General features: G+C 42.4%; 1 protein-coding gene across 8 annotated transcripts in view; it reads right to left on the bottom strand.

The window, feature by feature from the left end:
• Nucleotides 1-15,585, bottom strand: part of col4a5 (collagen, type IV, alpha 5 (Alport syndrome)) — a 251,079-nt gene that overhangs the window by 126,650 nt on the left and 108,844 nt on the right. For all 8 annotated transcript variants that reach the window (XM_043705032.1, XM_043705031.1, XM_043705036.1 and 5 more), the window contains 10 exons: nucleotides 15,101-15,127; nucleotides 14,915-14,995; nucleotides 11,864-11,926; nucleotides 11,315-11,350; nucleotides 11,178-11,219; nucleotides 8,039-8,128; nucleotides 6,782-6,835; nucleotides 6,620-6,679; nucleotides 4,216-4,260; nucleotides 3,270-3,323 (listed from right to left, as the gene is read on the bottom strand). In XM_043705032.1, coding sequence (XP_043560967.1) covers nucleotides 3,270-3,323; nucleotides 4,216-4,260; nucleotides 6,620-6,679; nucleotides 6,782-6,835; nucleotides 8,039-8,128; nucleotides 11,178-11,219; nucleotides 11,315-11,350; nucleotides 11,864-11,926; nucleotides 14,915-14,995; nucleotides 15,101-15,127 — 552 coding nt within the window. The remainder of the gene's footprint in view (nucleotides 1-3,269; nucleotides 3,324-4,215; nucleotides 4,261-6,619; nucleotides 6,680-6,781; nucleotides 6,836-8,038; nucleotides 8,129-11,177; nucleotides 11,220-11,314; nucleotides 11,351-11,863; nucleotides 11,927-14,914; nucleotides 14,996-15,100; nucleotides 15,128-15,585) is intronic.

A 15,585-nucleotide genomic window follows, 5' to 3' on the forward strand; every position in this document is an offset into this window, starting at 1 on the left:
TGGTGTTCCACAGGGATCAGTGCTGGGGCCACTGTTGTTTGTAATATACATAAGTGATCTAGAAGTGGGCATTGTTGGTCTGATCAGTATGTTTGCAGATGACACGAAGATTGGTGGAGTAGCAGAAAGCATAGGGGATTGTCAAAGAATACAGGAGAATATACATAGACTGGAGAGTTGGGCGGAAAAGTGGCAGATGGAGTTCAATCCAGACAAATGTGAGGTGATGCATTTAGGCAAGTCTAATTCTAGAGCAAATTATACAGTAAATAGAAGAGCCTTGGGAAAGGTTGATGGGCAGAGAGATCTGGAGTGCAGGTCCATTGTACCCTGAAGGTTGCTGCACAGGTGGATAGAGTGGTCAAGAAGGCCTATAGAATGCTTGCCTTCATTAGATGGGGTATTGAATATAAGAGTGGCAAGTCATGTTAAAATAGTACAGATGTTGGTTCGGCCACATTTAGAATACTGTGTACAGTTCTGGGCACCACATTACCAAAAGGATGTGGATGCTTTGGAGAGGGTGCAGGGAAGGTTTACAAGGATGTTGCCTGGTATGAAGGTGCTAGCTATAAAGAGAGGTTGAGTAGGTTAGGTTTGTTTTCATTAGAAAAAAGGAGATTGAGGGGGGACCTGATTGAGGTTTATAAAATCATGAAGTATATCGACAGGGTAGATAGAGTTAATCTTTTTCCCATGGTGAGTGATTCAATAACGAGAGGCCACGCATTTAAGGTGAGAGGAGAAAAGTTTAAGGAGGATATACGTGGCAAGCACTTTACACAGAGGGTGGTAGGTGCCTGGAACACGTTGCCTGCAGATAGTAGAGGCAGGCACAGTAGATTCATTTAAGATACATCTGGACAGATGCACGAATAGGTGGGGAGCAGAGGGATACAGATGTTGAGGAATTGGGCGATAGGTTTCGACAGTGGATTTGGATCGGCTCAGCTTGGAGGGCAGAAAGGCCTGTTCCTGGACTGTAAAGTTTTTGTCCTTCTTGCTCTAAAATATAACTCAATGAGATCATTGCTGAATGGCCTGTTGTTGAGCTGTAAATGTCTCTGCTATGTTATGTCGGCACATAGAGTTCAGGAAAGGGCTCATGTTTTGGGCATGAGCTCTTTCCTGAAGAAGGGCTCATGCCCAAAACATCGATTCTCCTGCTCCTTGGATGCTGCCTGACCTGCTGCGCTTTTCCAGTAACACATTTTCAGCTCATAGAGATGTACAGCATGAAAACTGACCCTTAGGTGTAACTCGTTCATACTGACCAGATATCCCAATCCAATCTAGTCCCAGCTGCCAGCATCCAGCCCATATCCCTCCAAACCCTTCCTATTCATATACCCATCCAGATGCCTTTTAAATATTGCAATTGTACCAGTCTCCACTACTTCCTCTGGCAGTTCATTCTGTACATGCATCACCCTCTGCATGAAAAAGTTATCCCTTAGGACTCTTTTGCATCTTTTTCCCTCTCACCTTAAATCTGTGGACTCTCCCACTCAGGGAAAAGACTTTGCCTATTTACCCTATCCATGCCCCTCATGATTTTATAAACCTAAATAAGGTCACCCCTTAGCCACGACACGCTAGGGAAAATAGCCCCAGCCTGTTCAGCCTCTCCCTATAGCTCAAACCCTACAACCCTGGCAAAATCTTTGTAAATCTTTTCTGAACACTTTCAAGTTTCACAACATCTTTCTAATAGGAAGGAGACCAGAATTGCGCGTAATATTCTGAAAGTGCCCTAACCAATGTCCTGTACAGCTGCAACATGACCTCCCAACTCCTATACTCAATACTCGACCAATAAAGGAAAGTATACCAAATGCCTTCTTCATTATCTTATCTACCTGTGCTCTACTTTCAAGGAGCTATGAACTACGACTAGGAGGTGTAAGTCATTTGGCCTTCAAGCCTGCTCCATGGTTTCATAAGATCATGTCTGATATGGTTGTCTGCCCCTCCCCCAACCCTTGTTTATCAAACATTGATACAACTTTAGCAAGGCCCTTGATAAGGTTCCATACGATAGACTGGTTATTAAGGGTAGGTCACATTGGACCCAGGGAAAGCTAGCCATTTATATTCAAAACTGGCTTGATGGTAGGAGACAGAAGGTGGTGGTAGAGGATTCAGACTGGAGGCCTGTGACCAGCAGTGTGCCACAAGGATTGTTGCTGGGTCCAGGGTTGTTTGTCATTTATATAAATGATTTGGATGAGAATATAAGAGGAATGGTTCCTAAGTTTGTGGATGACACCAAAATTGGTGGCATTGTGGGAAGTGAAGAAGGTTATCTAAACGTACAATGAGATCTTGATCAACTGGGCCAGTAGGTGAGGAATCGTAGATGGAGTTAAATGCAGATAAATGCAAGCTGTTGCATTTTGGCAAGACAAACCAGAGCAGGGCTGAAACAGTTAATAGTAGGGCACTTGGGAGTGTTGTCAAACAGAGAGACCTAGAGGTACATAGTTCCTTGAAAGTGGCTTCACAGGTGGACAGATTAGTGAAGGCAGCGTCTGGCATGCTTGCCTTCATCGGTCAGAGCAGAGTATAAAGGAGATGCGATGTCATGTTTCAGATGTACAAGACATTGGTCAAGCCACATTTGGAGTACTGCATATAATTCTGGACTTCCTGTTATAGGAAGGATGTTATTAAAACTAGAAATGGCACAAAAAAGATTTACAAGGATGTTACCAAGACTGGAAGGTTTGACTATTAAAGAGAGGCTGCATAAGCTGGGATTCAATTCCCTGGAGTGTAGGAGGCTGAGAGGTAACCTTATAGAGATGTATAAAATCATGAGGGGCATAGGTAAGTAGAATAGCCAAGGTCTTTTTCCTAGGTTAGGGGAGTCAAAACTAGAGGGCACTGGTTTAAGGTGAGAAGCTAAAGATTAAAAATGGACCTGAGAGGCAACTTCTTCACACAGAGGGTGGTGTGTATATGAGCTGTCAGTAGAAGTATAATAGGTGTGTACAATTACAACATTTAAAAGACAAATTTTCAGGCACATGGACAGGAAAGGTTTAGAGGGATATGGGCCAAATGCAGGTAAATAGGATTAGTTCAGTTTAGGAAAACTGATTGGCATGGACAAGTTGGGCCGAAGGGCCTGTTTCTGTGCTATAGGATGCTGCCTCTACAACTCGGCTTTGGATAAATTTAATGACCCAACCTTCACTGCTTTCTAAAGAAGAGAATTCCAGAGGTTAAAGATCTTCTTAGAGAAATAACTCTGACTTAAATCTTACCTTGTGTCCATCTCTACCTGCAATTCCTGGTTGACCTGCATTTCCTGGAAGACCCTGCAAAACAAATGATAGAATGCATTCACCTGGCAGCTCCTGGAATGCTCCTGTTAGCAAACGAATGAAGAACTGCTACTTCTTGCAAAGATGCCAAGTTGCCACTGACACAGGTCATAAGGTAAAGGTTCTGACAAGGCAGCCAGGAGAGACTGCTGAAATTTACTACCAGAATCGCAAAGGAATCTCATCACTAAATAAATCCAAAATGTGGTCGAAAAGGTTTTCTTTGTCCAAATTTCTAACAGAGGCTGCTATGCTGAGAAAACTGCAGGGCGAACAATTCTGTACTATCCCAAACAACGTTCCCCACCCCACCTCCAGCCCAGGACTGGCCTGCAGGATAGAGGAGGGGTGTATACTGGGGAGGCATGCTGCCTCCAATGGTATTTTCACATCAGCCTGGTTGGGAGGAGGGGCCCACACCTCATAGCGATAGGACCCATGCTCAGTGGCAGTGGTTCCTCCTGTACTCAGGCACCCTGTACTCTACGGAAGGACACCTAGTGACAAAAGAAACCACTGTTGCCCATTCATCCCTGTAGCTAGTCTCACAATTATAAACCTCCCTCCCCATTCCCCAGACAGACCTACCAGACTGGTCTGAGCTAAGTCATCCCACCGTCATGGTTGTCCCAAGCCATCATTGTTCCTCAGTAGCACTGCTACCTCTCTGATCAGTTGATAGGTCTAATAGGTGGGGCATTCTCACACATGGTGCAACCCCCTCCCCCACCCCAAACACCGTTAACACTGGACCATCATAAAATGTAATCATGCCTCCTCCAGCCCGAAAATGCCAAGCTCACATCCAACTTCCCAGCCAGTGGTCAGAGCCCCTGTGATGAACTGTGGACACAGACTCAGTATTATTAAGTATGTAAATACTTACATCAAATCCAGGGCTACCTGGTTCTCCGTCCTTTCCTGGTTTACCCTGTTAAAACAGAAGTAAGAGATGGGTATGCAGGAAACAAATGTTTGAACATTGGCAGCTACACTAACCAGAGAAAGATTAACCAAAAGTGCCTTGCTGTTACAATCTTGTTTTTGAGCAATTTATGTACAGAATACTGTTACTTAATGTCAAATTATAAAATATAACCAGTCTTTTTGACTCTGAAATTTACTTGTTTTCTGCAGAGGAAATCTTCCTTTGTTACATCTTACGGGAATTATAATCTTGGGATGCTTTGCTACATTATAGTAGAAACCTACTATTTTACAGTTGAGAAGAACTCTATCTGCATCTACTGGAGAGTAAATGTCAATGGACATCAAATAATGGCTCAAAACGTAATGTGTCCAGTTATCACTTCATCAAATTAGTGCGAACATGAGCAAGGTGATGGAAAGTGTTGTCAACAGTCCAAACAGCATTTACACAATAACAATCAGCTCACCAAAACTCAGCTTGGATTCCATCTAGGCAACCCAGCTCCTGACTTCATTATAGCCTTGGTCCAACTGAACTCCACTGGTGAACTGAGAATGACTGCCTTTGACTTCAAGGTAAAATTTCGCTGAGCGTGGCATCAGAGAGCCCAAGCAAAACTTGAGTTCAATAGAAATGAAGGGGAAACTGTTCAACTAGTTGGAGTCAAACTTGGCACAAAGCAAGTTAATGAAGCTAATGATCTAAGCTCCAGGTCATCATCAGAGGGGTTCTTCAGGGCAGTGTCCTAGACAGAACATTTCCAGCTACATAAGCAATGACCTTCCCATCTTGCGGATGTTTATTCATTCCTTGTTTACTGAAGTAAGCCATATACAAATGCAGCAAGACCTACAATAGTGGCAAGGAACATTTGTGACACATTAGTGTTAGGCAATCACCGAGTCCAAGAGAAAATCTAACCATCATCCTCAGGACCACAACTATTCATATTATACATTTACAATCTGGCCGAAGGAACTTAAGGCATTATTGCTAGGTTTGCAGGTAACAGAAGGATAGGTGCAGGGATAGATAGTGTTGAGAAAGCAGGGTGGCTGCAGAAGGACTTGGATGGATTAGGAGAATGGATGAGGAAGTGGCAGATGGAATCCAGTGTGGGAAAATGTAACATTATGGACTTTGGTAGGAAGAAATCAGACATAGCCTATTTTCTGAATGGAGAATAGCTTCAGAAATCTGAAGCATCAACAGACTTAAGAGTCCTAGTTCAGGATTCTCTTAAGGTTAACATACAGATTCATATGCAAGTTAGGAAGGCAACTGCAATGCTAGCATTCATTTCAAGAGGGCTAGAATACAAGAGCAGAGATGTACAACTGAGGCTGTATCTGTCTCTGGTCAGTCTGCAATTGGAATATTGTGAGCAGTTCTGGGCTCTGTATTTAAGGATAGACATTCTGGCATTGGAAGGTGTCCAGAGGAGGTTTGCAAGAATGATCCCAGGGATGAAGAACATGTCATGTGAGGAGTAGTTGAGGACTCTGGGTTTGTACTCAATGGAGTTGAGAAGGATGAGAAGGGATTTGATTGAAACTTACAGAACATTGAGAGGCCTGGACAGAGTAAGATGTGGAGAAGATGTTTCCAATTGTAGAAGAGACTAGGACCCAACGGCATAGCCACAGAGTAAAGGGACGATCCTTTAGAACTGAGTTGAGGAGGAATTTATTCAGCCAGAGGGTGGTTGATCTATGGCTCATTACCACAGAGAGATGTGGAGGCCAAGTCATTGAATGTATTTCAGACAGAGATAGATAGGTTAGTGAGATGTCTTCTGAGATAGTCTGCCAATTTCTCAGCAACAAACCCAAACAAGCAGACAAAACACGTTCAGAAACCCTAGCCATTTTCCCCTACATTAAAGACATCTTGGAAATGATTGCCAGACTACTCAGACCTCTTGGCATCATGATAACCCACAAACCCACCAACACATTAAAACAGCAGCTAATGAACTTGAAAATCCCTATACAGACAACAATAATACCACCAGTACTTTATCTGGAGACTCACTGATGATGTTATCTAGTATGGTAACGAAACATCTGAAAATGAACCTTACAGCTCAGCGATAGGTTATTGGGATCAAGGATTACAGAGAGAAGGTAGGAAAATGGGGTTGAGAAACATATCAGCCATGATGGAATGGTGGAGCACACTCAGTGGGTTGAATGGCCTACTTTTGCTCCTATACCTTATGGCCATTAAACTGCATTAGTCTGGATGTACCACACTAACGTTATCCAGCTGGAAACTTCTTTTTTTGCCCAGTAGCATTAGCTGAGCAAGTTCCATCTGGAAAGCTCTTCATTTGGTTCTGTTCGATTTCCTTACTTACTCTCTTTCCTGGATCTCCAGGCTCACCCTTCTCGCCTTTGCCGCTAAAGCCAGGGGGGCCCTGTAACAAATAGAATAGGGACTGAGTGGCAACCTACCAGAAACATCGTGCGCAAGCAATGCTTCAAACACATTCTGTCCAAGATCTATAGATAATACTTACAGGAGGGCCGGGGTTGCCCCTCTCCCCTCGCAAACCAGGTGGTCCTATCTCACCCTAGTGAGAGCAAAATAGAAATTAAACTCAAGGCATTGCCTGCCAATATATTATTATAACAGGAAGGAAAAACAGACATTCTCACTTTGTGTGCAACTGTTGGATTGTTACTGAAGTGCAATCTGTAAGATATAGAAAGATTCAGCAGCCAATTGACCCCACAGCGAGGCTGCACAGACAGAATATTAATGCACTGTTGACTGGGTGAGAAAATTTATCTAAAATACCAGGAGGACTCTTTGCTCTTCATTCAAAAGCTTCTGAATGGATCTCTCAAATTTTGAAATTTAATGTTGACCTTGTTTTTTGTGCACCTTCTTTGCAGTGCAGCTTGTATTCCTTGCTCTGTTCAGTCACCCTATGATCTTTCTATGCAATGATTTGCAGGCAAAACAACACTTTTCACTGTACTTAGGCACATTTGACAACAATAAATCAAACCAAAAAAAAGGAATTGCATTTCTACACCCACTTTAATGGGTAGAAGGGGATGTTAGTCACAGGAATAACAGAATCTCCAATAACTCCTTCATCATAGTAATGACATTTCAGAAGAGCTTAATACTCTGCACGCTTTATCCTTTTTCTATGCACGTTGTATCTGAAACTAAATTGAATGGGCTCATCCAGTTGTCTCAATTAGTAAATATCTTCCTAATTTCCTGTGGTGGTGTAAGTCAAAAAGGCTCCAGTTTCATCGCTAGCTGTGTTGAAGGGATGGTAACAGGATTGAGAGCTTTGGCTTTCACACTTTCATCATAAGTTGGGCTTTGGGAGGTCGTGGGAAATGTAGGATAGGGACAGTCAGGGGCTAGATTAGAGTGGTGCTGGAAAAGCACAGCAGTTCAGGCAGCATCCGAGGAGCAGTAAAATCGACGTTTCGGGCAAAAGCCCTTCATCAGGAATACCTGTATTCCTGATGAAGGGCTTTTGCCCGAAACGTCGATTTTACTGCTCCACGGATGCTGCCTGAACTGCTGTACTTTTCCAGCACCACTCTAATCTAGACTGTGGTTTCCAGCATCTGTAGTCATTGTTTTTACCCAGATAGGGAGAGTCAGTCAAGGAAAGAGGTTTGGACCAATCCTCTTTTTGGTCCACTGTTTGGTGAATTCTTTCAATTGCCTGATCTTGGGTAACAATCTGATGTCGTTTGAAGGTTGGTAAAAGCCCACAATCTATGGCAAGTGACGAAACAGTTACCTTTTCTCCTTTCTGGAAATCAACACCAGGAGAATTCAGCTGTTCCAACTGTCCTGGGGGACCTGGGGGACCTTGAAGACCTGGATCACCCTGGAAAAGATGGATGTATAATTATTAAGCAGAAGAATAGCCAAGATCACACATCATGCTATTGACAGTCCTCTGATACAGTGCTTGATTACAGGTAGAGTACTCATATTTTGCAAACAAATGTTTTATGCAGGATTCTGGAAACTACGGCCTAGATTTTCATCGCCCAGTTGGGCAGTGGGAGTAGGGAAAATTCTAGCCTTGCCTGGGCCACCTCGGGGATAATGTGGCTCTGGAAGCACAAACTTGTGTTTTTTTGTTTGGAAGGGTGGGGGTGGGCATGAGCTGCAGTTGGGGCCAGCTGACTGGGAAAGAGTTCCAAGACAGTTCCAACGCTGAGATGGCCTGTTTGTAAGGTCAGCCTTAGTGTTGCAAGACTTTACTAAATTATAATGGAAAATGGCCATCATTCCTTCGCGACCTCTCTCCACAAATCCTCCTTGCCCTATTCATGATCCTACTCCCATTCATCCCCATGGACATTCACAGAACCCCATTCCAAACTATGCCAACAATCACAGCCCCTCATACCCACATGTCTGGCCATGGCACATCACGTCTCATCACCATGACACATTGTATAAAAGCAATAAACTCTTCAGTAACAATAGGATAAAATAGTCCAATAAAAAAGCTTCTCCATTCACTACTTCCTAGATTCTTGAAAATAAATTAAGTGTGAGTCATTCAGACCCTTTAAAGTATCAATAGCAGAGACTGCACTCACTTAAGACTGGTTAATTTCATACAATAAAGAAAGTGTGTAACTAACAAAATAGATAAAAGATTCAACTGTTTTGAGAAATTAGTGGGTGTTTGGGCTCTCAGCCAAGAAAGTCCAACAAGGCTTGGTTGAGAGCTCAGATGTTCATTAGCCTATTGAAACAGGTGAGTCCCAGGAGCAACATTGCCTGATTGAGTGCTCTAGCTCTCTGATCCACTCATTAATTTTAAAATGTTTTCTTACAAATGATGAATATATTTCCAATTTCTGCTGGATACTTTAAAGGCTCTGGATGATTGACACTTCTATTTTCTAAATTCAACATGGGATGTGGCTGCTGTTGGCAAAGCCCTTATTTAGTGCACACCCCTGATTACTCAGAGGTAGTTAAGGGGTGCTGTACTGATGTGGGTCTGGATGCCAGACCAGGTAAGGCTGGTTGATTTCCTTTCTAAAGGACATTAGCAAACTAGATTTTTTTTTTGACAATGGATAATGGTTACATCAGCATCATCCCAGATTTGTGTTCAAATTAAACTTCACAATCTGCAATGCATGGCCCCATAACATTAAATTGAGGTTCTGGATTATAACATAATAATGGCTTGCAGATAAAAGGCATTTTTCAAAAGGAAATGTGGAGCACTGACTAAATGACTCGATTTTGTAACAGATCCCATTGTCACCAAAAGGTTGAATGCTTCTATATCATGTACAGTCAGTGAATGGGCATAGTTTAACATGGGTGCATGAGGTGCCACTGAGCAGATAGGCATGTGTGGGGTAATGGCAGGCAATGGGGAGTGGGTGAGGAATAGCCTGGTATGAGGAGAAGCTTTTGAATTTATCTATCCAAAGGTTTTCTTGTGCAAATTATGGTTCACAGAGCCTCTGAGGTGCATTAAGAAATTATTCTCTGTAAAGCTGGCCAGACTCCATGAAATGTGCAGAGGAGTAGATCGCACTATCTTTGCAATGGAGCCGGTCTGTTCCGGAATGCCGGATGGGGGCTTGCAATCTAAGCCACCCAGAACCTTAAAAAGCCCTTCTGAAAATCAGAAAACATGGCAATAGGGTCAGCAATCCTCAAATTGAGACCTACCTGCCATTCTTAAAGTTGTCCCTCTAGGGTGCTTTGCTTCTATACCATGTGTGGTCAGTGAACAGGCATAGTTACATGGATGCATGAGGTACCATTGATTGGATAGGTGGGGAGCATAGCCTGGCAGTTATGGGGAGTTATATCACTTGGCAAATGTTTAGGCTAATGTTAATCTTAGCGCCCACATTGGCCCTTCATCAACAACCACTTACAACTGACTTTGTCTGCATTCCAGTGATGAAAGTCATCCTAACTGCAAAATCCTCATCCTTTGCATATGAACCCATGCTCTCATCATCATTAGCCACCTCTGTCGGCTCTCCGGCTTCCAACAAGGTGACTTCTCACATGCTTGTCCCTGCTGACTGAGTAATTCTCTCCAGTGACACCACAAGTTTTCACCTTTCTCGTCTTCCAATCTCAAGTTACAGGTAGTTCTGCCATAGAACATATAGAAGCAAAGAACGCTAGATTGACAACTTTAAGAATGGCATGTAGGTCTCAATTCTAGGATTGCGGACCCTATTGCCATGTTTTCTGGTTTTCAGAAGGGCTTTTTAAGGTTCTAAGTGGCTTTGGATTGCAAGCTCCCATTCGGCACTCCGGAACAGGCCGGCTCCATTGCAAAGATAGTGCGACCTACTCCTCTGCACGTTTCATGGAGTTTGGCCAGCTTTACAGAGAATAATTTCTTAATATTTTGTCAACATGAACTGGCTGTAACTTGACTGATGAATAGGGGACACTGTTTCTAAAGTGCAAACATTTAAAATGGGTGTTGGCTGTAACGCGATTATATCGCCAACACTTTCAGTGCTATTTTTATTGCACGATTTTTAGATACAGTGGGCTTGCACAAGAATGCAACTATTGCGTAACAGCAGAACTACCTGTACCATTTATTACCAGGAGGAGACTTTTCAGCCATGAGGTCCCTACCTCTTGCATTGTAACCACCATTAAAAAATGAATCATTCTGAAAGCCCTTCTCTCTCCAAGGTGACTTTGCTCCAGATTCCCTCATTCCTTATTGGAGGCTCATTGCTTGCATTCTCAGGTTCCAAGGTCTGATATTAATTGTATGTTACAATCCTATAAAGCAAACACTGAACCAGACATAGGCAGGAACTACAGCCATGCAGCGACAGACCACAATGCAAGGATATTAATACTGAAGATACCAAGTCTTAATCACCAATAGGAATAAATAAGCATGTTCTCACCTTCTCCCCTTTGGGTCCTTGGAAATTCAAGCCCATGTTTCCCTACAGCAAAACGGAGGAAAGGAAAAGCAGTGAATCTTTGGATGCAAATCCTCCATTTAACAAACAAACAGTCCGCTTTCCTTCCGTGATCTTACCTTTGGACCAGGTGGACCGGGAGCACCTGGAAACCCCTGCAAAAGATGAAGCAGTTTCACATGAATTTAACAAGGTACGGCTGTAATGGCTCCATTCTGACAAACAATGTTTAGGCCTGCAAATAACCAAACCCTCCACTTCTATCAGGATACTTGGTAAACCTTGCCTGCCTCCACCTACTCTTACAAACCCACTGTCCTCTTCAATGCAGGTTCCAGATATCCTGACCTTTAATGTTTGTGAATCTGATACATTGAATAACCTAGGGAGTTCTGAATTTGCTGCAACAGATGCCATCCTCATCTTCACAATGGCTTTTGTTATATTTCTACAACGAGATTTCTTAACGTTATGGTGCCCATTGACAATGTGCTGAGAATTGCAAACTCTAAGGAGCGGGGAGGAGACCTTTTATATTGCCTCTGTGTTTGACGTTCTGAGAAAATAAATGTAATCGCTCATTTGTGTTGTGAGATGTGCACATTGCAGTAGGTAGGGCGATGAAAGCAATAGTTTGTAACACCTAACTTTGCTGCAACTTTACTTACCGGCTGACCTGGTGGACCGAGTGGACCAGAATTACCTGGTCCTCCCCGTGGCCCCTGGGGACCCTGTGAAAGACAGAAATTTGTTAGCTTCATGCTTAAATCTTATGTCAAATGTAGCAATAGTTTAACAGATCGTACAAGTTCATTTTACTAATGTCGACTTCAAACACTCATGTCAGCCTCAATACAACTGAGTATTACAATTTGCACATTTGAAAAAAAAGTCCTGCTGCCTTCAGTCGCCTGCAACCACAAGCAGTTTGTATTATAAATTTTCTTATTTTTTAAAAAAATACAGTGGAATACACATCTTCCACTTCTTCTGATGGTGGACGTTTACTTTATAAGATCTGCCGTAACACTTCGGTAAAGTTAAACTAGAAGTAGGGCTTATTTCACTCTCTTAGATGCAGGGAGCACTTTGCAACACAGGCACACTTGCAAACAAGTACATTGAGAAGGAATTCGAACGGTTAAAGAGATTATTCAATTCAAGTAAACAACGCAATAGAGGAATATCTATTTAACAATGCCCTTGCTTTTAAGATGGAGTCCAAAAGTTCAAACCTGGGGCCAAGAGTTTAGAAATCCTTTGTGGTTCTGGTCGATTGCCTGTTTTCGTTAGCAAATTCTGTGGAAAGGAGTTTTGGGATATCTTGATAATTTTAAAGAAAGGGGCTTCTTATGATCCCAGAAAAATGGCAAAAATATTTTTAGAATCTCCTCTTTGAGGCTCCTCCATTGCCAAATGCAACTCTAGTTAGCCTCAGCTGATGTAAAACTTTCCTTATTCAGGACACTGGTTAAAGTAGCAACAGAAATCATTGAAGCTATATTTGCATATTTAAAGAACCCTGCAGTTTCCATAGGTATCACTCCTGATCTACTCACTACAATAAGTTAACTCTCAAAGGCTGCAGAAAACGAGTGGATCAGTGATCAGGAAATATCCTGGATGATTTTAATTGCTCAGAATCCAGGTCTCTCCTGAGCTGATTGACTTGCCATTGTCCTCTTCTCTCAATCTCAGAGTAGCACCTCTTATTGCTGCTAAAGAGAAAGATGTTTCTGGTATTTGCTGGCTGCACAGTGGTTCGAGGAGTCACAGTGCGGCAGATGTACATTATGTAGAATCAATTGTACAAGTCACAAGCCCATTCTGACTTTGATGGCAGGTTTCGCCCTTTCACTGCAGCTAACAATTGCAAACAAGGGAATCCTCGCTGTAATAGTCATATTTCACTCACACCTGTCACCAGGTTCCCATCCTAAAATGATTACCCATTTTATATTCTGATGAAAAGACATTCAATCAAAACATTCACATTTTTTCACCCTCCACAGATACTGTGAGGCTTGCAGATTGTTTCCAGCAATTCAGATTTTTAGCAAACAGTTTTTAGTCATCTCCTCTCTCCAGAACCTGTCGCAATTCTAGTTTAAAAAACTAGCAGTTCAGCCAGTCTAGTTACTGAGGCTTCCCATTTCTCATCATTCCTCTCCAAGTAAAGCCAACAGGAACCTAACTATATACAGGGCAGAGAGAAGCCTGCTTGTAAAAATGTTATCTACTCAGACAAATCAAGCATCAAGTCCCATTTTGTCCAGAGCTAAGTGTTGCTGAATTATAATAGTTCTAAGAGGCAGCTATTTTTATTGAACTTGTACCTGACATAGAACCAAGTCAGTACTGACAGCAGCAATGGTTTACCATGTCTTAAAACCCCTTCATCAGCCAAATACAACATTTACAACATGCTAGTCTCCACAACTGATCAAATATTAAAATTATTGAACTGCATAAGAGAAATCTATTCCAAATGCATTTCATTTTGTCAATAGTCTCATTTTTAAGAGTTATTTTTGTGGTGCCATTTCACCTCATTACAAACCAGAAATCAATCACATACCCATCAATCATATTTATGTCCACTTAAACATTACAAACAGGCAGGAAAACCAACCTGAAACTGATTGTAACGAACATAGACAAATGGATACAAAATTGGTTTGTTGGTAGGAGACAGAGGTTAGTGGTGGTGGAGAGTTGTTTTTCAGACTGGAGACCTGTGACCAGTGGTGTTCTGCAGGGATTGGTGCTGGGTCCACTTTCATTTGTAATTTATATAAATGATTTGGATGAGGATTTAAGAAGCATGGTTCGTAAGTTTGTGGACAACACCAAATTGATGGTATTGTGGACAGTGAAGAGGATTATCTCAGATTACACAGGGATCTTGATCAATTGGACCAATAGGCTGAGGAGTGGCGGATGGAGCTGGAGGCATTGTATTTTGATAAAACAAACAAAGGCAGGACTTTTACAGTTAATGGCAAGGCACTAGGTAGTGACAGAGAGACCTGTTTGACAGGGACACAGATCTTTGAAGATTGCATCACAGGTAGACAGGGTGGTTAAGAAGGTGTTTAACATGCTTGCCTTCACTCTCAGACCTTTGAGTAAAGAGATTGGGATGTCATGTTGAGGCTGTACAGGATGTTGGTCAGGCCATTTTTGGAGTACTGTGGACATTTCTGGTCGCCCTCCTATAGAAAGGATATTATTAAATTGGAGTGGATTCAGAAAGATTTACCAGGACATTGCTGGGAATGGAGGTTTGAGTTATAACGAGAGGCTGGGACCTTTCTCACTGGAGCATAGGACGTTGAGGAGCGACCTTGTAGAGGTTTATAAAATCATGAGGGGCATGGATAAGATGAATAGAAAAGGTCTTTTCCGTAGGGTAAGGGGGTTCAAAAATAGAAGGCATATTTTTAAGGTGAGAGGAGAAAGATTTAAAAGGGACCTGAAAGCCAATTTTTTTCCACAGAGGGTGGTTCTTTTATGGAATGAATTGCTAGAGGAAGTGGTAGATGCAGGCACAGTTACAACATTTAAAAGATATTTTAACAGATACATGAATTGTAAAGGGATATGGGCCAAATGCAGGCAAGAAACACTAGCTTAGCTTGGGAAATTTGGTTGGCATGGATGAGTTGGACCGAAGGGTCTGTCTGGGTGCTGTATGACTCTGTGACTCTGTTACTTACTGGTAAACCAGGGACACCGGGCATTCCTGGATCTCCTTTGTACCCAAACGCCTGTGATGACAGCACCTCACCTGGTTCACCCTAATGCAGGAAGAGAAGAAACACAGAAAAGAGAAGTTAGACAAGTGAGCATGGAATTTTTACATAAAGAAGAAACAGATGAACAAGTCATATTTTAGAGCTTACCTTTTGGCCTGGAATCCCAGGGGGTCCCTGAAAAACATTCACAGATTATTAAAATGCTTTTGAGACTTACTTGTCAACTGCCACAGAATTTAATGCAATCAATATTTTCTTGGTACATGTGTCTCAAAGAGTTTAAACAGTACTTGGCTGTTACATCTTTAGGGAGCTTCCTTTCCCTCCTAGCTTTCATCCTTTCTTTGCGGCAGGGATTGACTTTTGCTGGGTGGACACACACACACCGCACAGACAGACAGACAAGCAAACAAGACATATCTGTCTGCAGTTAATGGTTTGGGTCTTGCAATCCATCATGGATTTATTGGTCACGGTCTGGGGAAAATGGCAAGTCCAGCAATTAAAAAAAGGGACAAATAGTCTAAACTGTCACTTGGGGTTGTTCTGATGCCTCTCCCAGTGACAGTTATCAATGAGACGTGTGAAGTCTATACCTGGCTGATTTATTACCCAGAGACACCAAGGTGAAG

Source organism: Chiloscyllium plagiosum, chromosome 15 (genome assembly GCF_004010195.1).
Source record: "Chiloscyllium plagiosum isolate BGI_BamShark_2017 chromosome 15, ASM401019v2, whole genome shotgun sequence".
In the NCBI taxonomy this organism is placed as follows: domain Eukaryota; kingdom Metazoa; phylum Chordata; class Chondrichthyes; order Orectolobiformes; family Hemiscylliidae; genus Chiloscyllium; species Chiloscyllium plagiosum.